Consider the following 16,071-nt stretch of genomic DNA (forward strand, 5'->3'; position numbering starts at 1 on the left):
CTGTCCCTGTCCTGCAGACAGGGAAGCAATAGTTTGACCATGCCTGCGAAGCTCAGAGCAGCAGTCTGGGACCTGAGCCCAGGCTGTGAGCCCGGAGCTGTGTTCGTGACCACCATACCATTAAACACACAGGCCTCTCTTCTCCTGCTGCATTGCCCCACCTCCCAGCACCTCTGAGGCCAGCCCACTAATAGCCCAGAGATATAGACAGAGCGCCATTCTCTGTATATTATTAAGCTTCTGCTACGTGCGCAGCCCCATCCCGGGTCCTAGGATGATGAAGACTGAGGCGACACGATCACTGCTCCCAGTACTCACACTCCAGTGGAGGAAACTAGCGAGTAGTGGGTGGCTTCCCTGCCATATGGTAACTGCTGTGATGGAAAACGGGCAGGTGCCAGAGAATCTTTCTGAAGAGGGCCAAGGAGGCTTCTTGGAGAAGGTGTCATCTAATAGTAACCCTTGATTATTATTCATAGTTCATAATAGTATGAACTGCTAAGCAGAATACTTAGCTCCTAGTAAGTGCCCAATAAATGTTTAGTGCCAACCTTAACCTTGGACGAGAGATAAGCAGCTCTGCACAGGACCCAGAGGCAGCAGGGCCGAGTCGAGGCTGGACCGGCGTGTGCATGGCCAGGACACTCGCCCCAAGGGCTCAGGGTTTTCAGGGACCGTGGCCAGAGACCTGGCCTGGAATGTGGTTCCCTCCTGCTAGCTGCATGCTCTAGGGCTTTCTGTGGGCTCCAGAAAGGGTGCAGCCTTTCATGGGGCTGCTTTCTCCCAGGTTTGCTAGGAAATACAGAGATTTCTACCAGACATGACTAAAGACCTGGAAAAGAATCCCCTTCTTTTAAAATATGTGGCCCCTCTGCTCTGATTTCTCTGACCTCTGGGCCAAGGGCGGCTGCTCCTTTCCCAGCTGTCTGAGAGCTGGAGCCTACTAGCTCTGTTTGCTACTGGCCGCAGGAGTGTTGCCATGGAAACCATGAGGACACTTCTCGTAGCACAAGTCTGCCAAGAAAACTAGGCCAGAAGTTTGCAGGGCCCCCAGGAGCTCTGGGAAAGGCTGCTGAGCAGGCGGGAGGTGGCGATCCTCTGCCTCTTTCTGGGACAGGGGGCTCCCCTGGGAGCGTGTATTTATAGCCTCCTGCTGTATTCTTCTCCCACAAGGACACTGGTGGCGCCCAGAGCTGCCCACCTCTCTCATGCCACAGGGACCGCCAGCCTCGGGCTCCACTGGTGAGGGCTGTTGGCCTCTCCTCAGGGGCCTGCCCTCCTCAAACCTCGAAGGCCCTCAGATGGTTGGCTTTCTGGTTCAAGTCGTTGTCCGCAGTTTGTTCTGACGGGTCTCCCCACGTGCTTGGTTTCCTCTCGGCAGGGAGCTGAGTGCCCGCCCGGCTTCCTTCTCCCCAGCAGTGGTGAGCATTACAGATTCTCTCCCCCACAGGAATGGGGGGTGACCCGCCTGACCTTTGAGTATGACTCTGAACCCTTTGGGAAAGAACGGGACGCAGCCATCATGAAGATGGCCAAGGAGGCTGGTGTGGAGGTGGTCACCGAGAACTCGCATACTCTCTATGACCTGGACAAGTAAGAGACGGGTCCCAGGGCTCAGCTTGCCCGTTGTGGGAGTTGGTGGTTTGGGGCCCTGCTGAGCAGAACTCAGAGAGGTTTAGCAGTAGGGCCCCCTGCCATATGGGGCCTGGCGTTTTCTCGGAGCCGGGGGAGAACAGGTCAGAGTGGGGGCCCGTAGAGCTTACCCGATTTGGGTGCAGAGAGGCTCATTAGGCCCGAGAGACGCAAGCAGGGTGTCCATAGCTCCTCACACGCTCCAGGCCCACCCACCCCACATACTCCTGCTTCCATCCTGCTGCTCCGAAACTGCCCTCTGACCCCAGTGGGGCCCTGTCTGTGGCCCCTCCCGGTGGATCTCTGGTCTCGCAGGCGCAGCTTCTGTTCCCCAGCTGCGTTCCCTGGGCTCCCCTGGCTCTTGGGTTTCCAGGTCTCGCATTTAGATGTTGCCCCGGAGGCTTGAGAGATGGCTGCGGGGCCCTGTGCTTTCAAAGAGGCCAGGAGGAAACCCCCTCCTCCCCTTCCTTCCCCGCCAGGGCTGTCCCTCTTGGGCTGCTGTCGCCACCACGGCTCCCCGCCCACCTCCCCCAGACCGGTGGTGGCTGCTGGGAGGCTGGGTCACACAGCTCTGCATGTGAGCTGGGCTCCGGGGGGGGGGGGGGGGGGGGGGGGGGAGGCGCTGGGTGTGGAGCGCCTCTTTCCGCCACGTGCCGGAAGAGGCGGCGGCCGGAGGCCCTGCCGGGCAGCAGCCAACCTTCTGCCTCCGCTAACGGAGGGGAGGAGAGAGGACCTGAGAGAGGGACTCGCCGGCAAGTCCGGGCTTGCTGTCAGCTGCTGCTTGGCCAACAGGAGCCCCAGGAGTCTGGCTCCCGCCCGTCCGAAGTCATTGTTACATAAACAGCCTCAATTCGCCTCTTAAACACTCCTATAGTTTTTCTTCTTATCTGAGTGCAGCTGTGTTTTTGTAAACTGCAAAAAACCCTTTAAGATTGAATTGTGACTATGAACCCCGAGCCTCCGATTTAGGGAGGGACAGGCTGTTCCCCACCTCTCTGTTCTAGTAACTAGGGCCCAAGGAGAGAATGAATTTCCAACCAAGGAACCCGTTTGCAGCTCTTATCAAAGAACTTCCTGGAGGCTTATGCTGGGGTAGAGACAGTCCACAGGGCGCCCTGTGGCTTGGACAGGCAGGCCAAGGACCGTGAAGGCCAGTGGGGACTTTTCTGTGACAAGAGAGATATGGTCAGTCTCTGTCTTTAGGCGGCTCCACACCGGCACCAGGGAACCTGGAATTGAGGCCCAGCTTTGGCCCTGACTTGCTCCATCACCCGAGGCATCTGCTCCAGCAGTCTGGGCTTCATTTCCCTCTCAGTAACATGGAGACGTAGCCTCCCTTGCCCCCTCCTTTCTCCCTAGGGGTGGGACTCAGAGCGGATGAGGAAGGCCACCCTCCAAGACTGCACAGTCTGGGCTCTTTTCTGGGTGGGCAGGAACCTGAGATGAAGGGCCTCGTGAGTGACGGCAGGCGTCTTTGGGATTCCCAGGATCATTGAGCTGAATGGGCAGAAGCCACCCCTTACCTACAAGCGCTTTCAGGCCATCATCAGCCGCATGGAGCTGCCCAGGAAGCCCGTGGGCTCCGTGACCAGCCAGCAGATGGAGGGCTGCCAGGCCGAGATCCAGGAGAGCCACGATGAGACCTACGGCGTGCCCTCCCTGGAGGAGCTGGGTAAGTACTACTGCCCCAGCCCCTCACACTGTCACGTCCTTTTTCGTTTTGTTGTTTTTTTTTTTTAAACCAGCTTGTTTTTTTTGTTCTTTTTTTTTTTTTGTCAAAGTGATGCATGTCATTGTGGACACTTTAGAAAATACAGAGAGATGAAAGTGGAAATAGCTGTCACAGTTACCTACCACTGATCATTTTACAGCAGTCCTTCTGGTCTTTTTTCCTGTTCATAGTCACATGTTCAGCTTCTGTTTCTAGTTCATGACTAATTTTATACTTTTACCTCTCAGACGATATAGACATAGCCTGGTGTTGGCATCAGTGGGCTTCTCAATACCGACATAACTGGTATTGCTTCTGATGAAAGGGGCTATGTCAGCCTCTCTCCCCTTCCCCACCTATCACACATTTTTTTTTGATCTGAATGAAGTTAGCCTTTCTCACCTAAAAACCACAGCTGTAGCCAGCCAACCTGCCAGGGCCAGCCATATAAGATTGTTCTCACCTGCCTATGATGAGACATGGCTGAGATGAGGGAGGCAAGGGAAAGGAGAGAAGAGGTCACAGTGGGAAGAAAACCTGCATGACTTAGAAAACATCACTGAGGAAACATTAAGGATTATCTCAGTGACTTCCCTGATAGCTCAGACCGTAGGTAAAGTGTCTGCCTACAATGCGGGAGACCCAGGTTCGATCCCTAGGTTGGGAAGATCCTCTGGAGAAGGAAATGGCAACACACTCCAGTACTCTTGCCTGGAAAATCCCATGGAAGGAGGTAGGCTACAGTCCATGGGGTCCCAAAGAGTTAGACACGACTGAGGGACTTCACTTCGCTTGGCGTTAGTTCTCTTAGCACCAAGAACACCACAGTCCAGCTCGCACGGAGCTCAGAGAACAGAGCCGCATGTGAGCACTTGCTGCACCATTACCAGACTGGCCTGACCCCCAGTCCTGTGGCCCTGCCGCCCCTGTAGGGTTCCCCACCGAAGGGCTCGGCCCAGCGGTCTGGCGGGGAGGAGAGACGGAAGCGCTGGCCCGCCTGGATAAGCACCTGGAGCGGAAGGTATGGCCCCCGATGCCGAGACAGGGCTTCAGATGCTGACACCCCCGTGCCGCCAGGGGGGTGGAGCCAGGTTCATGTCCCTGAGTGCCTCTTAACTCAGGCTGGTTGGTAACAGCAGTAAGAGCAGCTGCCATAAGTGAGTGCTTATCCCATGGGCTGGTCACGGGGCTGAGCGTTTCTAGGTCTAGCACCTGCTTGTGCTGTTCCCTTTCATTTTCCCATCTGCTCTGCAAGGTGGATACTAAGCTCTCCATTTTACCAGTGAGGAAGTCAAGCCTTGCCTGAGGTCACACAGTTTCTAAGTAGCAGAGTGAGACCTTGTTCTACTCGGTTCTAAAACTTGGGCTAGATTGCCTTTTTTTTCATTGGTGTGTCCCCTTCCTAAGAGGTCAGTGGGTAAAAGGTCAGATGTTCTCTTACTCAGAGGATATCTGGTAGTAAAGTGTAGAAGATTATTTTGTGTTTCCGTGTTCCCCACCCCTGCTCGCTTTGGCTGAGTCTCCTCCGAGGCACTGATTTCCATTTGCTCAGCGCAGAGCGAATGGCCCACCCCCCAGTGAAGCGGGAATTGCTCAGAGGTAAGAAAGAGGCTGAGAGGCCCCAGAGGAGGCCCTCACAACGTCCCTCCCACCTACACCTCCTGGGACTACAGGAGCAGAGACTGTTCTCAAGAACAGTCACTCCTGTTTCCTGCCCCCCTGCAGCTGGTTTATAGACTGGGTCCCTAGAATCACAGCGTGTTCTATTCCTGCTCAGGTAGTGGGCATTTGGCCCAGCAGCCAGGTGATAACAGTGCAGGAAGGAGGCTAAGACAGCCCACTTGGGAAGAGTGCTCCCCAGCCCAGGAAGTACCTCACCAGCAGTGAAGGCGGGTCATGGGCCTAGTCTCCCCAAGGCGCAGTGGCCTTGAGGTCCCCATTTGGATCTTACCATCAGACAGGGCCGAAAGCAAGCCCCAGCCATTTAAAAGGAGGAACATTGATGTCCAAGATCTGTGAGGGAACCAGCCGTCTTTGCCCACATTAGCTTTATGCAGACATCCTTGTAGTCAGTCTGGAGACAAAGGCTGGGCCGAGGGGGCAGAAAGGGGAGCCTATGTCAGAGCCCTTTAGACTCAAAGATGATCTTGGGGAATACTGTATTTTACATATCTGGGAGAACACAAGGTGCCTGATGGACAGGAGTTTAAACCGTTTCAGGAGGTTTATTTCAACTTCACTTCTCCAAAACTGAAGTGAGCATTTTCTTAGGTCAGGACAGTCTAGCTACTAGAAAGCCTTCCCAGCACGACAGACATAGAGTTTAAAACATAGTCTATAGCGATGACAGACGTGAAACAGGGAAGTAAAGTCCATTCAGGGTGAGGAAGGGAGTGGTTCAGAGGGTGGTGAAAGTGGGAGAGCAAGAGGACTGACTATATTGATCAGTTCTTGTTTGCAAGATGGCTTTTGAAAAAGGAATTTTTCTTAACTCATATACCCAAGAGTCCCAGGATGTAGCCTTCAGGCATAGCTGGACCCAGGTGTCCAGCTAATGCTACTTGGAATGCATTCTCCATCTCAGTACTGCCTTTCTGTGTATTGTTTCATTCTCAGGCAGGATTTCCTTGAGTGGTGGCAAGGCTCGTCACCAGAGGCTTATTTTCAGTGTGCTTAGTACTACCTGAGAAAGTTTCCAAAAGCTTCAGAAAAAGTCCCAAGAAGTGTTTTCGTTGGTCTGGCTTGGGTCATGTGACTGTCCCTGACTGTCACTAAGGCCAGGGAAGAGGGTGCCCCCTTCCCTGTTCAGACTTGAATCTGGGAGTGAGCCCGCTCCCAGAGTCCAAGGTGGGCTTAGCTCTACTTTACCCAGTTGAACTGAGATTAGGGAAGGGGTGGGTCACCACAAGAACATTAAGTGCTGTTACCAGAAATAGGGGGCCAAACAATATGATCTTTACCAGTGGGTTACCCAGTAGTAGCTGAAGGCAAGCATCTCTCCACAAAAGTGTCCCAGTTATTAAATGAAAAAGGAACAGAGGAATCTTACAGCCCCTGGTGATTCACTAATGACTGCTAACACCAAGGATAGTGACTGTCAGGCATGTTTCCCCTGTAGTCTCGCCAAAGACAGGAAACCTGAGTCCACGCCAGTCTTTGGTACCAGCCACCAGTTTGCAAGCGGCACACAGGCCAGAGGAGTATGCTGAACTGCACCCGTAAGAACACAGGGGAATCCAGATTGTGGGACTAGTGCAAGTCAAAGATCTTGAGTTCCTTTATAAGAAATCTAAAAGGAAAAGAAGGAAATGGCAAGAAATGCATAGAATAGAATAAATAACACGTTGAACTCTCTTACATGACCAAGACTAAGCAAAATGTGCCTACGGATGTACATTTGGATGAAAAAAAGAATAGAAAACACTTTAAAAATGCAAGGAATAACTGAAAAGGTAAAGCCCTCCCTCCCAAATGTGCTTTGGAAAAACAGAAGAATGTTAACATTTTTAAATGCTGGGACCTGATTATTGACAGAGTTGGGCCGGTGGTTATTGATGGAGCAGGGAAGGGACCTGACTGGCGGAGCACGTAGGTGGGCTTCTGGGGTGGCCGGCAAGGTGCTGATTCTTGAACTTTGGTGGTGGTTGCAGAGGCATTTTCCTTAGAATAATCCATTAAGCCACCCATCAGTGTGCTTTTGTATCTATGTTTCACTTAAAAAGATTTTCAAAGAATGGTGGGCAAGGATGTGAGCAGGCAAATATACCTTGGGTCTGTTAGAGGTACTTAACCAATACCTGAGGATCACCTGCTGGGAAGGTGGCCTTGAGGCTGAGGCTTGAAGGAAGAGTCAAAATTAACCAAGGAAAGGGAGCTGCATGTGCAAAGGCTAGCAAGAGCATGTGGCAAGGGAGGAAGCTAGAAACATGGGCCCTCAGCAGACTGCAGGGTGCTTGTGAGCCTTGTTTAGGATTTGGAACTCTAGCCTGAGAACACCAGGAAGCCTGGTGCAGATGTTGCCCTCAGGGACAGGCATTTTAAAGAACCACTCTGCTCCCGGTGTGGACAGTGGATTAGAGGGCACAAGAGCTGATGCAGAGAGGCAGGTGGGAGGCTGTCACAGTTGTCCAGTATAGATAGTCTTAGCCTAAACCAGGTCGATGGCAACAGGGGATGGACGGAAAAGGACGGGGTGAAGAAATACTTGGACAGTGGGACTGACATGACCTGCTGAGGGAGGGCAGGTAACGGTGACGGCCATGCTTTTGGCTCAGGCAACGAGGTGGATGACAGTGCGCTTTCTGAGATAAGGCATGCCAGTGGAAGGGCAGTTTAAAGAAAAGAGCCTGCTCCCCTTGAGGCCTGAAAGTCAGTCCAGTGGAGATCTCTGGCAGGGAGTTGGCTAGGGTGATTTGGGAGTCTAGGTCATAGTCGGGGTGCAAGCTAGAGCCGTGGTGATTGTCTGCAAGGAAGTAGCCTTAGAGGATCCACAGGACTGGCTGAACCAAGCTGGAGCACAGTGGAGCAGAGGGCCCAGGACAGAGCCCTGGGACGCCAAAACTTCAGGGTTGGGAGGCACGGTGGAGCTGGTAAAACATGAGTAGCCAGCCAGGTGAGAGCTGAGAGGCAACCAGGAGCCAACGGAATGGTGGGAATGGAGACAGGGGCGCGGGCAGTAGGGTGAGTGGCTGGGAGGCCCAGAAACGAAAGGACAGAAGATGCCCACAGGATTCAGTGGCGTGGACGTCATGGAGGCTCTGGTGGGAGTGGTAAAGGGGGACGTGGAGCTGGGTTCGAGGAAATAGAGTGAGGCTGGCTGTGAAGGGAGGAAAGAGGATGCAGGCGGAAGTCTGCAGGGTGACTGGAAAGTATTTATTTTTGTTTTGTTTTGTTTGCAAAGAGCCGAGACCACTTCCCCAGTGTTCTTAGAGCGGACACAGAAGAGAGGGAGAGGTGTAATGTGTGTGAGAAGAGATGGAGGAGGGCTCCAGAGCCGGGTAGAGGCCTTAGCCTTGGGCAGGGTCGCAGAGGCGGTGGGTGCAGGTGAGCCTGTGGATGTCGTGGCTAAAAGTTGAGGTGTTTCCTACCTGATGGCTTCCCTTTCCTTATCATGAGGGAGGAAGGTCATCTGCTGAAGAGGGGTGGGTAAGTATGGAATTGGAGGTCTCAAGAGGGTATAAGTTTGTGAAATAGTCCTCACAAAGAACAAGAGGGCATTAGGAATTGAGAAAGAAAATAGTTGTTAGAGGGAGTGGAAAAGACTGGAGTCAGTCCCTCCAGCCCTATCTCTTACCATCTCTGTAACCCCAGCAGTCACGTAACCCTTCTTAGCCTTATTCTTCATTTTCAAAAGGAGGCAACAAATGGTGCCTCATGGGATTGTTAATCGCAAATGAGAGAGCAGGGGTCCCTGAGTTGTGGAGGTTAAGTACCCTGCTGGCAGCAACTGATGAGAAAAACAAGACAAGCGACCCCCGCAGTTCGTGACTCTGGGTCCGCAGCAGTGGGCTTCTCAGTGCTGTGGGGCGGTGGGCAGAAGTGGATCTGGGCGAATCTGTGCAGCAGCAGCCTCAGGGCCCCTGTGACCGGGAGCTGAACGAGAGCTGCCCTCTGTAACGTGGAAGCCCCTGTCCTTTCTCCTGTAGAGTCATGGCCTGTTCAGTGCTTTCAGAAACTTCCACATCTGTCACTGTATTTAATCTCCAGCAGGTAGGAAACTTTCTTCTCACTTAATAGAAAAGTTGCTGAGGGACTAAATAACTTACTACAGTCATAGCACAAATTAAACAGAGTCAGGGTGAGAACTTGGGCCCCCCATTGTTTGGCTGGTGGTGGTTCCATCAGAAATCGCGCCGGCCTGAAGGGGTGGGATGTGCGCAGAACTCTGGTCCTGGCTCCTTGGCTTTCCGGTCTGCGACCTTCAGCAGGTTCCTTAACCACCGGCTGCATCAGGCTCGCTCCTAAGCAGCGTCCCAGCCTGTCCTTCCCCCGTCCTCTCTCTCTGCTGCAGGCCTGGGTTGCCAGCTACGAGAGGCCCCGGATGAACGCCACCTCCCTGCTGGCCAGCCCCACGGGCCTCAGCCCCTACCTGCGCTTTGGGTGCCTCTCCTGCCGTCTCTTCTACTACCGCCTGTGGGACCTGTACAGGAAGGTGAGGGCCGTCAGCCCGCCCGCGCGCAGCCGACGGACCAGGGTCTTCCGGGCCGGCCAGTCAGCATGCAGGGAGGCCTTCCCTCTGGCTAAAGTGTGGGCACTGTCCAGAGACAGTGAGGAGCAGGCCACATCCGAGAGGTGGCAGAGCCAAGCACAGCACCAACCTCCACTCGAAACCACATCCAGCTTCTCAAGTGGAGCCGGACAGGCCGGCCTCAGGGCGAGACACCCGGAGTGGCAGAGCTGCCAGCAGCAGGGTGGTGAGGGCTGAGCCCTCAGGGCGGGAGGCAGGACGGGTGAGGCTGGAGCCAGTCCTGAGGTGAGGAGCGCAGTGGCCCGCTATGGGGTGGTGTCCAGACTGTCTCGTGGTGCTTGCCCATCAGTGATGAGGAAGTAACCAGAGGGCCAAATGCAGGGCCGGATGGGGCAACGGGCAGAGCACCTTGTGGTAATGTACCTGCCCCCACAAAGAGAGAGGGCCACACCTCCAGCTCCTGAGATTCATCAGATCGTCCTCACATCTGCGTTGTTTCATGTGTCCTTACGTTTACCAGTATCCCGATTTTGTGGCCTGGGGTAGCTCTGCCACTCGGTGGGTAATCTTGTGATTTTAGGAAAAGTATCATTCCCTTGGGGCTTCCCAGGTGGCACAGTGGTAAAGAATCTGCCTGCCAGGGCAGGAGACACAAGTTCGATGCCTGGATTGGGAAGATCCCCTGGAGGAGGGCATGGCCGCCCACTCCAGTGTGCTTGCCTGGAGAGTCCCAGGGACAGAGGAGGCTGGGGCTACGGTCCGTGGGCTGAAAAGAGCTCGGATGTGATGAGCACATGCATCATTCGCTTGGAGGGTCTTAGTTCCCGCATGGCCCCAGATCCAGGCTTCGGGTATCACGTATTTAACCAAAATCTAGACTGAGCGTTTTTGTGTGTGTGCTGTTGAGAAGACCCCCTTTGACATTTTAGAAAGAGTTACACAGGGGCCCCTGAGGACAGGGGTCGTAACCAGCCTGGGGAGCTCAGTTCCCAGCCCCGAGTCCCACAGCACCGTCCCTGCCGCCGCCTGCTGTCTTGGTGCTCAGAGCAGCAGTGGGCACAGCCAGGGCGCGGGGTTCTGGGGGCACCTTCTGCCGTTTCTCCTGGGCGTGGCCCCTCCCCGCGTCGAGGGTGGAGGTGGCAGCTCCGGTCCTCCGTGGGGAGGCCGAGGGGCAGGTGCCAGGGGCGAGGCCGGCGTGTGTACCCGCGTGCTGTCCCCGCCCCCAGGTGAAGCGGAACAGCACGCCCCCACTCTCCCTGTTTGGGCAACTCCTGTGGCGAGAGTTCTTTTACACGGCGGCCACCAACAACCCCAGGTTCGACCGCATGGAGGGGAACCCCATCTGCATCCAGATCCCCTGGGATCGCAACCCCGAGGCCCTGGCCAAGTGGGCCGAGGGCAAGACAGGCTTCCCCTGGATCGACGCCATCATGGCCCAGCTGAGGCAGGAGGGCTGGGTCCACCACCTGGCCCGGCACGCTGTGGCCTGCTTCCTCACGCGCGGGGACCTCTGGGTCAGCTGGGAGAGCGGGGTCCGGGTGAGTGCTCTCAGCGGGCCGCCCCCGTGGGGGCTGGGGGGTGGGCTGGGGCCCCTGGGTCCAGGAAATTCCCTCCAGATCCTTCTTGGCTTGCCCACAGCAGAAGGCTTTGACACCCTTCCCTGGGGGTCATGTGGTGACGGGGAGAACCATGGTCGAGGCCCCCCTGGAGGCTCCTGGTTTCTCCTGCCTGCGTCTAGGTGTTCGATGAGCTGCTCCTGGACGCGGACTTCAGCGTGAATGCCGGCAGCTGGATGTGGCTGTCCTGCAGCGCTTTCTTCCAGCAGTTCTTCCACTGCTACTGCCCGGTGGGCTTTGGCCGCCGCACGGACCCCAGTGGGGACTACATCAGGTGAGGATGCAGAGCAGGCTCTCTGACCACTGCAGCCTCCTCCTCGGGTGAGAAACAGTTGGCCTTTGGAGGAGGCTCCCGGCGTGCTGACAGGTCGTCCGGTGGGTGCGTTTCAGGCGATACCTGCCCAAACTGAAAGGGTTCCCCTCCCGGTACATCTATGAGCCCTGGAACGCCCCAGAGTCCATTCAGAAGGCAGCCAAGTGCATCATTGGCGTGGACTACCCCCGGCCCATCGTCAACCACGCCGAGGCCAGCCGGCTCAACATCGAGCGGATGAAGCAAGTTTACCAGCAGCTCTCCCGCTACCGGGGACTCTGTAAGGAGCCACCCCCCGCCCCCACATCCCCTCATCCCCAGACAGGGGCAGCACCTCCGGGCTCCTGGGGTGGGATTGGGGATTCCCAGATGTTTGCAGAGGAACACCACCGAGCGCTGCCTTCCAGGCTGTTGACTTGACTTCCTGGGCACAGGCCGCTCAGGCTGGGCTGAATTAGTTGCAGCCAGTGGGGAGAGACAGAACCTAGGACCCCCCTGTCTTGTCCTCACCTACCCCTTCAGTCCTGTGAGTTTGCATTCCGATTACTCCCCTGCCTCATTCCCAGGTCTGCTGGCATCTGTTCCTTCCTGTGTGGAAGACCTCAGCACCCCAGTGGCAGAGCCCAGCTCAAGCCAGGCAGGGAGCTCAAGCAGTGCGGGTGAGTACAGCTGGCCTCCGGGGGCCTGTGCCCATCCCAGGGGCACTGCAGAGCTACCTCCGCTTCAGTCACAGGGGGCTGAGGACGGAGACCAGAACACTTACGCCCCAGTGGAGCTTGAACTCCCCCCGGGGACACAGATGGTAAAGGAACCGTGCAGGATCACGTCAGATACCAAGTGCTTTGCAGGAAAATCAAGCTGAATGACCTGCTAAGAGAGCGCTGGGGAGGGGGGTGACTTCAGGTGGAGCACCAGGGCCCCACGTAGTGAGCAGAGCCAGCCTTCCTAGAAGAGGGGGAAGAGCATCCCAGGCAAAGGGAGCAGCAAGAAAAGACTCAGAGAAGGAAGCGAGCTGCCCGTCCCAGGAACGAGAGGAGGGAGGCCAGTGGGGCTGGCGTGTCCTGAGCAATGAGCTGGAGCAAGACAAGGATGGATAGCCAGAGCAGCACCGTGTAGACTCCGCGTCCACAGGAGGGTTAGCGTTCCCTTGTGTGCAGGGAGAAGGCGCTGACGGGGTCAGCAGGGCAGAGGCGTGACCTCTTTATGTTTTAAAGAGCTCACTCTGCCTGCTGTGTGTATGCGGAGAGCACAGCGTGGGCAGGAGCCCCCGAGGATTGCGGGTGCTTAGGGGCGACGAGTCATCCAGGCAGGAGGTGGCAGGAGTGAGGGGTAGGCAGACTTGCCCCCTTCTTAACCTCTGCCCTTCAGCTCTGGGACAAAGACTGGCAAGCTCATACTGTAGAGAACTACAGAGCTTTTTTACTTTGCCTGGCCAGGTGGGCTCCACAGGGGAGAGTGTGCTCATCCCAGCATCGGGAGGCCGGTTGCCGAGGGAAGGCCTCAGTCCCCAAGCAAGGAGAGCCGCCAGGCCCATCCATCTCTGGCCTGGAACCCTTGGCACTTGGGCCCCCAGAGCTGGCACACGTGCCTGCAGGCCTGGTCATGCTCTCCTCGGATCTTTCCAGGCGGTCACTGCTGAAAGGAGAGGGGCTGGTCTGAGGAACAGTCTCCCTGCCCCCTAAAGAGCAACCTCTGTGCAGCTGAGGGTCATGTGGGCTGAACACATGTGTCCGTGTGACACTGACCTGCTCCCCTACAGGCCCGAGACCACTGCCCGGGGGCCCAGCATCTCCCAAGCGCAAGCTGGAAGCAGCGGAGGAGCCGCCTGGTGGAGAGCTCAGCAAACGGGCCAGGGTGGCGGAGTCGCTCCCCTCAGAACTGCCAAGCAGGGGCGTCTGAGAGTGAGTGAGGCCAGGCAGGGAGGCGGGGGTGAGGGGGGGAGAGTCTCGTGGGGTGAGGCGGGGAGGGCTGGGGGTGAGTTTGGGAAACTACTGCCCTGCCAGGTGAAGCTTAAAACCCGGCAAATGGGATTAAAGCCTGGTGAGGACTGCATGACTTTTTTAGGATTTCAGCTCAAATTCTACTATTCTGACTTTTACACTTTCTAATACTAAAAAGAGAATTTACAGGTAAAGCCTTGTTCCTTCTTTGCTAGCTATGGGAAAGGAAAAAAAAGACTCTTTGTACCTATCAAAGTGAGCCATATCCAAAAAAAGAAAGCGGAGACCTGGGTGTGAAGCTGAGGGGGAAGTCGTCCCAGGGCAGGGCTGGGGGTGCTCCAGGCCCCTCTGCCAGTTGCCCCGACGGGCTGTGCGCTTGAGGCTGGCCAGCAGAGGGCAGCACACACTTCCAGAATGTAGGCTTGGGGTGCTTGGAGGCTCACTCAGCCCAGCCCCACCACCAACCGGAAGACCCAGGCTCCCGTCAGTCATCTGTGCCTCTTAGAGCCACGCCTCCATTCATGTCTTTCTCTTGGCTTCAGCTCTGCACTTCCCTGTCAGTGCTCATCTTCCTTGGAAGCCCCTGAATGTCTTCAAAAACAAAAACCTGCCTCTTCCTTCCCCAGAGTAAGAAGGGCCTTTTATGCCTTTCTGGGGAAGACATAAATTACTATCCACTCTGGGTCATCATCTTGGGCTGTTCCTTATGTGCCATGTCCGCAAGATTAGATGGGAGGGGAATTTTCTCCGTGAAGCCAGTTCGTTTTTTTCTAAGCTCTTGCACTTCAAGCCCAGGCGGGGCCATCTGGTCTAGACTCACGTGTCAGTGACGCAGCAGATGTTTGATGCCCTTTACCCGACTAGGCACTTTGTCACAGACGTCACAGGTGGACAGATTTGTGTTATCTCGCCCTGAGAGTACTGGCAACCTTAGATATTACCCCTTAGTTCTCTCTTAAGTCTGTGATACTAAGCAAAGTTCATTCTATCGTACAAATCTGGAACTTGCCAAGCTGATACTCTGACTTTCAAGTGAGAAGATCAAAGAACAGAGAGGTTAATCGTCTGGGTTATGGTTGCTCAGGAAGGTAATGACATCCACTTGAGCCTGAAACTGTTACCAGCAAATGTGTGAGGAAAGGGAGCTTAAGACATATAAAACATGATACGATGCCCATCCATAAGGATGTAATAGTCTGCTTAGAGAAATAAGACAAATGATCTAGAATTCCTGGACAGATGATTCAGACTCTACCAGCTTAGCATTAGACAGATGTGGTGGGCTAGAGCGATCCAGGAGTACAGCACAGAAGTCTACCTTAGCGGACCTGGACGGTGAATTGAATGTAGGCAGCAAGCGGGGGGGGGGGGCCTCATGATTACATGATCTTGGGCAGATTACTTAAGCTCTCTGAGACTTGGTTTCCTCGTCAAAAATTAGGTTCTTGTTACAAAGATTAAATGATTAAATATATGTGTTAGTAATAAATGGGGCTGCTAGGATAAAAAACATGGCTACTATGGTGAAAACAAAAGAGGGATTTAGTTTTCTTAAGGAACAAAATATCAATCACCTCAGATATGCAGATGACACCACCCTTATGGCAGAGAGTGAAGAGGAACTAAAAAGCCTCTTGATGAAAGTGAAAGTGGAGAGTGAAAAAGGTGGCTTAAAGTTCAACATTCAGAAAACGAAGATCATGGCATCTGGTCCCATCACTTCATGGGAAATAGATGGGGAAACAGTAGAAACAGTGTCAGACTTTATTTTTTGGGGCTCCAAAATCACTGCAGATGGTGACTGCAGCCATGAAATTAAAAGACGCTTACTCCTTGGAAGAAAAGTTATGACCAACCTAGATAGCATATTCAAAAGCAGAGACATTACTTTGCCAACTAAGGTCCATCTAGTCAAGGCTATGGTTTTTCCTGTGGTCATGTATGGATGTGAGAGTTGGACTGTGAAGAAGGCTGAGCTCCGAAGAATTGATGCTTTTGAACTGTGGTGTTGGAGAAGACTCTTGCGAATCCCTTGGACTGCAAGGAGATCCAACCAGTCCATTCTGAAAGAGATCAGCCCTGGGATTTCTTTGGAAGGAATGATGCTAAAGCTGAAACTGCAGTACTTTGGCCACCTCATGAGAAGAGTTGACTCATTGGAAAAGACTCTGATACTGGGAGGGATTGGGGGCAGAAGGAGAAGGGGACGACCGAGGATGAAATGGCTGGATGGCATCACGGACTCGATGGACACAAGTCTGAGTGAACTCTGGGAGATGGTGATGGACAAGGAGGCCTGGCATGCTGCAATTCACGGGGTCGCAAAGAGTCGGACACGACTGAGTGAACTGAACTGAACTGAACTGAAGGAACAAAAGGCCCAGAGCACAGTGTTGCTGGTTTGAGTCTGATGGCTCAACAATGTCAGAGCCAATTTTTCTGAGATTCTCTGATTTCTTGGCCTTAAGGTGGCTGCCACAGCTTCAGCCATCAATTCCTTGCTCAAAGCAAAAAAGAGAAGGAATCGCAGAGACAGCTGTACTTATTCATTCAATAAACATATATCAAGTGATCACACTTTGCCAGACACTGTTGTAGGCACTGGATATGGTTGTGAACATGACTAACAGAGTCCTGCCCGCCCTTGGGTGCATCTCTGTGAGAGGAGACAG

General features: G+C 54.5%; 1 protein-coding gene across 1 annotated transcript in view; it reads left to right on the forward strand.

The window, feature by feature from the left end:
* CRY2 (cryptochrome circadian regulator 2) overlaps positions 1 to 16,071 on the forward strand; it is a 34,986-nt gene that overhangs the window by 11,200 nt on the left and 7,715 nt on the right. The window contains exons 3-11 of the mRNA XM_069553985.1: positions 1,451 to 1,593; positions 3,120 to 3,304; positions 4,276 to 4,364; positions 9,354 to 9,494; positions 10,757 to 11,068; positions 11,269 to 11,420; positions 11,537 to 11,739; positions 12,026 to 12,118; positions 13,219 to 13,360. Of these exons, the coding sequence (XP_069410086.1) occupies positions 1,451 to 1,593; positions 3,120 to 3,304; positions 4,276 to 4,364; positions 9,354 to 9,494; positions 10,757 to 11,068; positions 11,269 to 11,420; positions 11,537 to 11,739; positions 12,026 to 12,118; positions 13,219 to 13,358 (1,458 nt within the window). The 3' untranslated portion in view covers positions 13,359 to 13,360. The remainder of the gene's footprint in view (positions 1 to 1,450; positions 1,594 to 3,119; positions 3,305 to 4,275; positions 4,365 to 9,353; positions 9,495 to 10,756; positions 11,069 to 11,268; positions 11,421 to 11,536; positions 11,740 to 12,025; positions 12,119 to 13,218; positions 13,361 to 16,071) is intronic.

The sequence above is a fragment of the Ovis canadensis genome, chromosome 15 (assembly GCF_042477335.2).
Source record: "Ovis canadensis isolate MfBH-ARS-UI-01 breed Bighorn chromosome 15, ARS-UI_OviCan_v2, whole genome shotgun sequence".
NCBI lineage: Eukaryota > Metazoa > Chordata > Mammalia > Artiodactyla > Bovidae > Ovis > Ovis canadensis.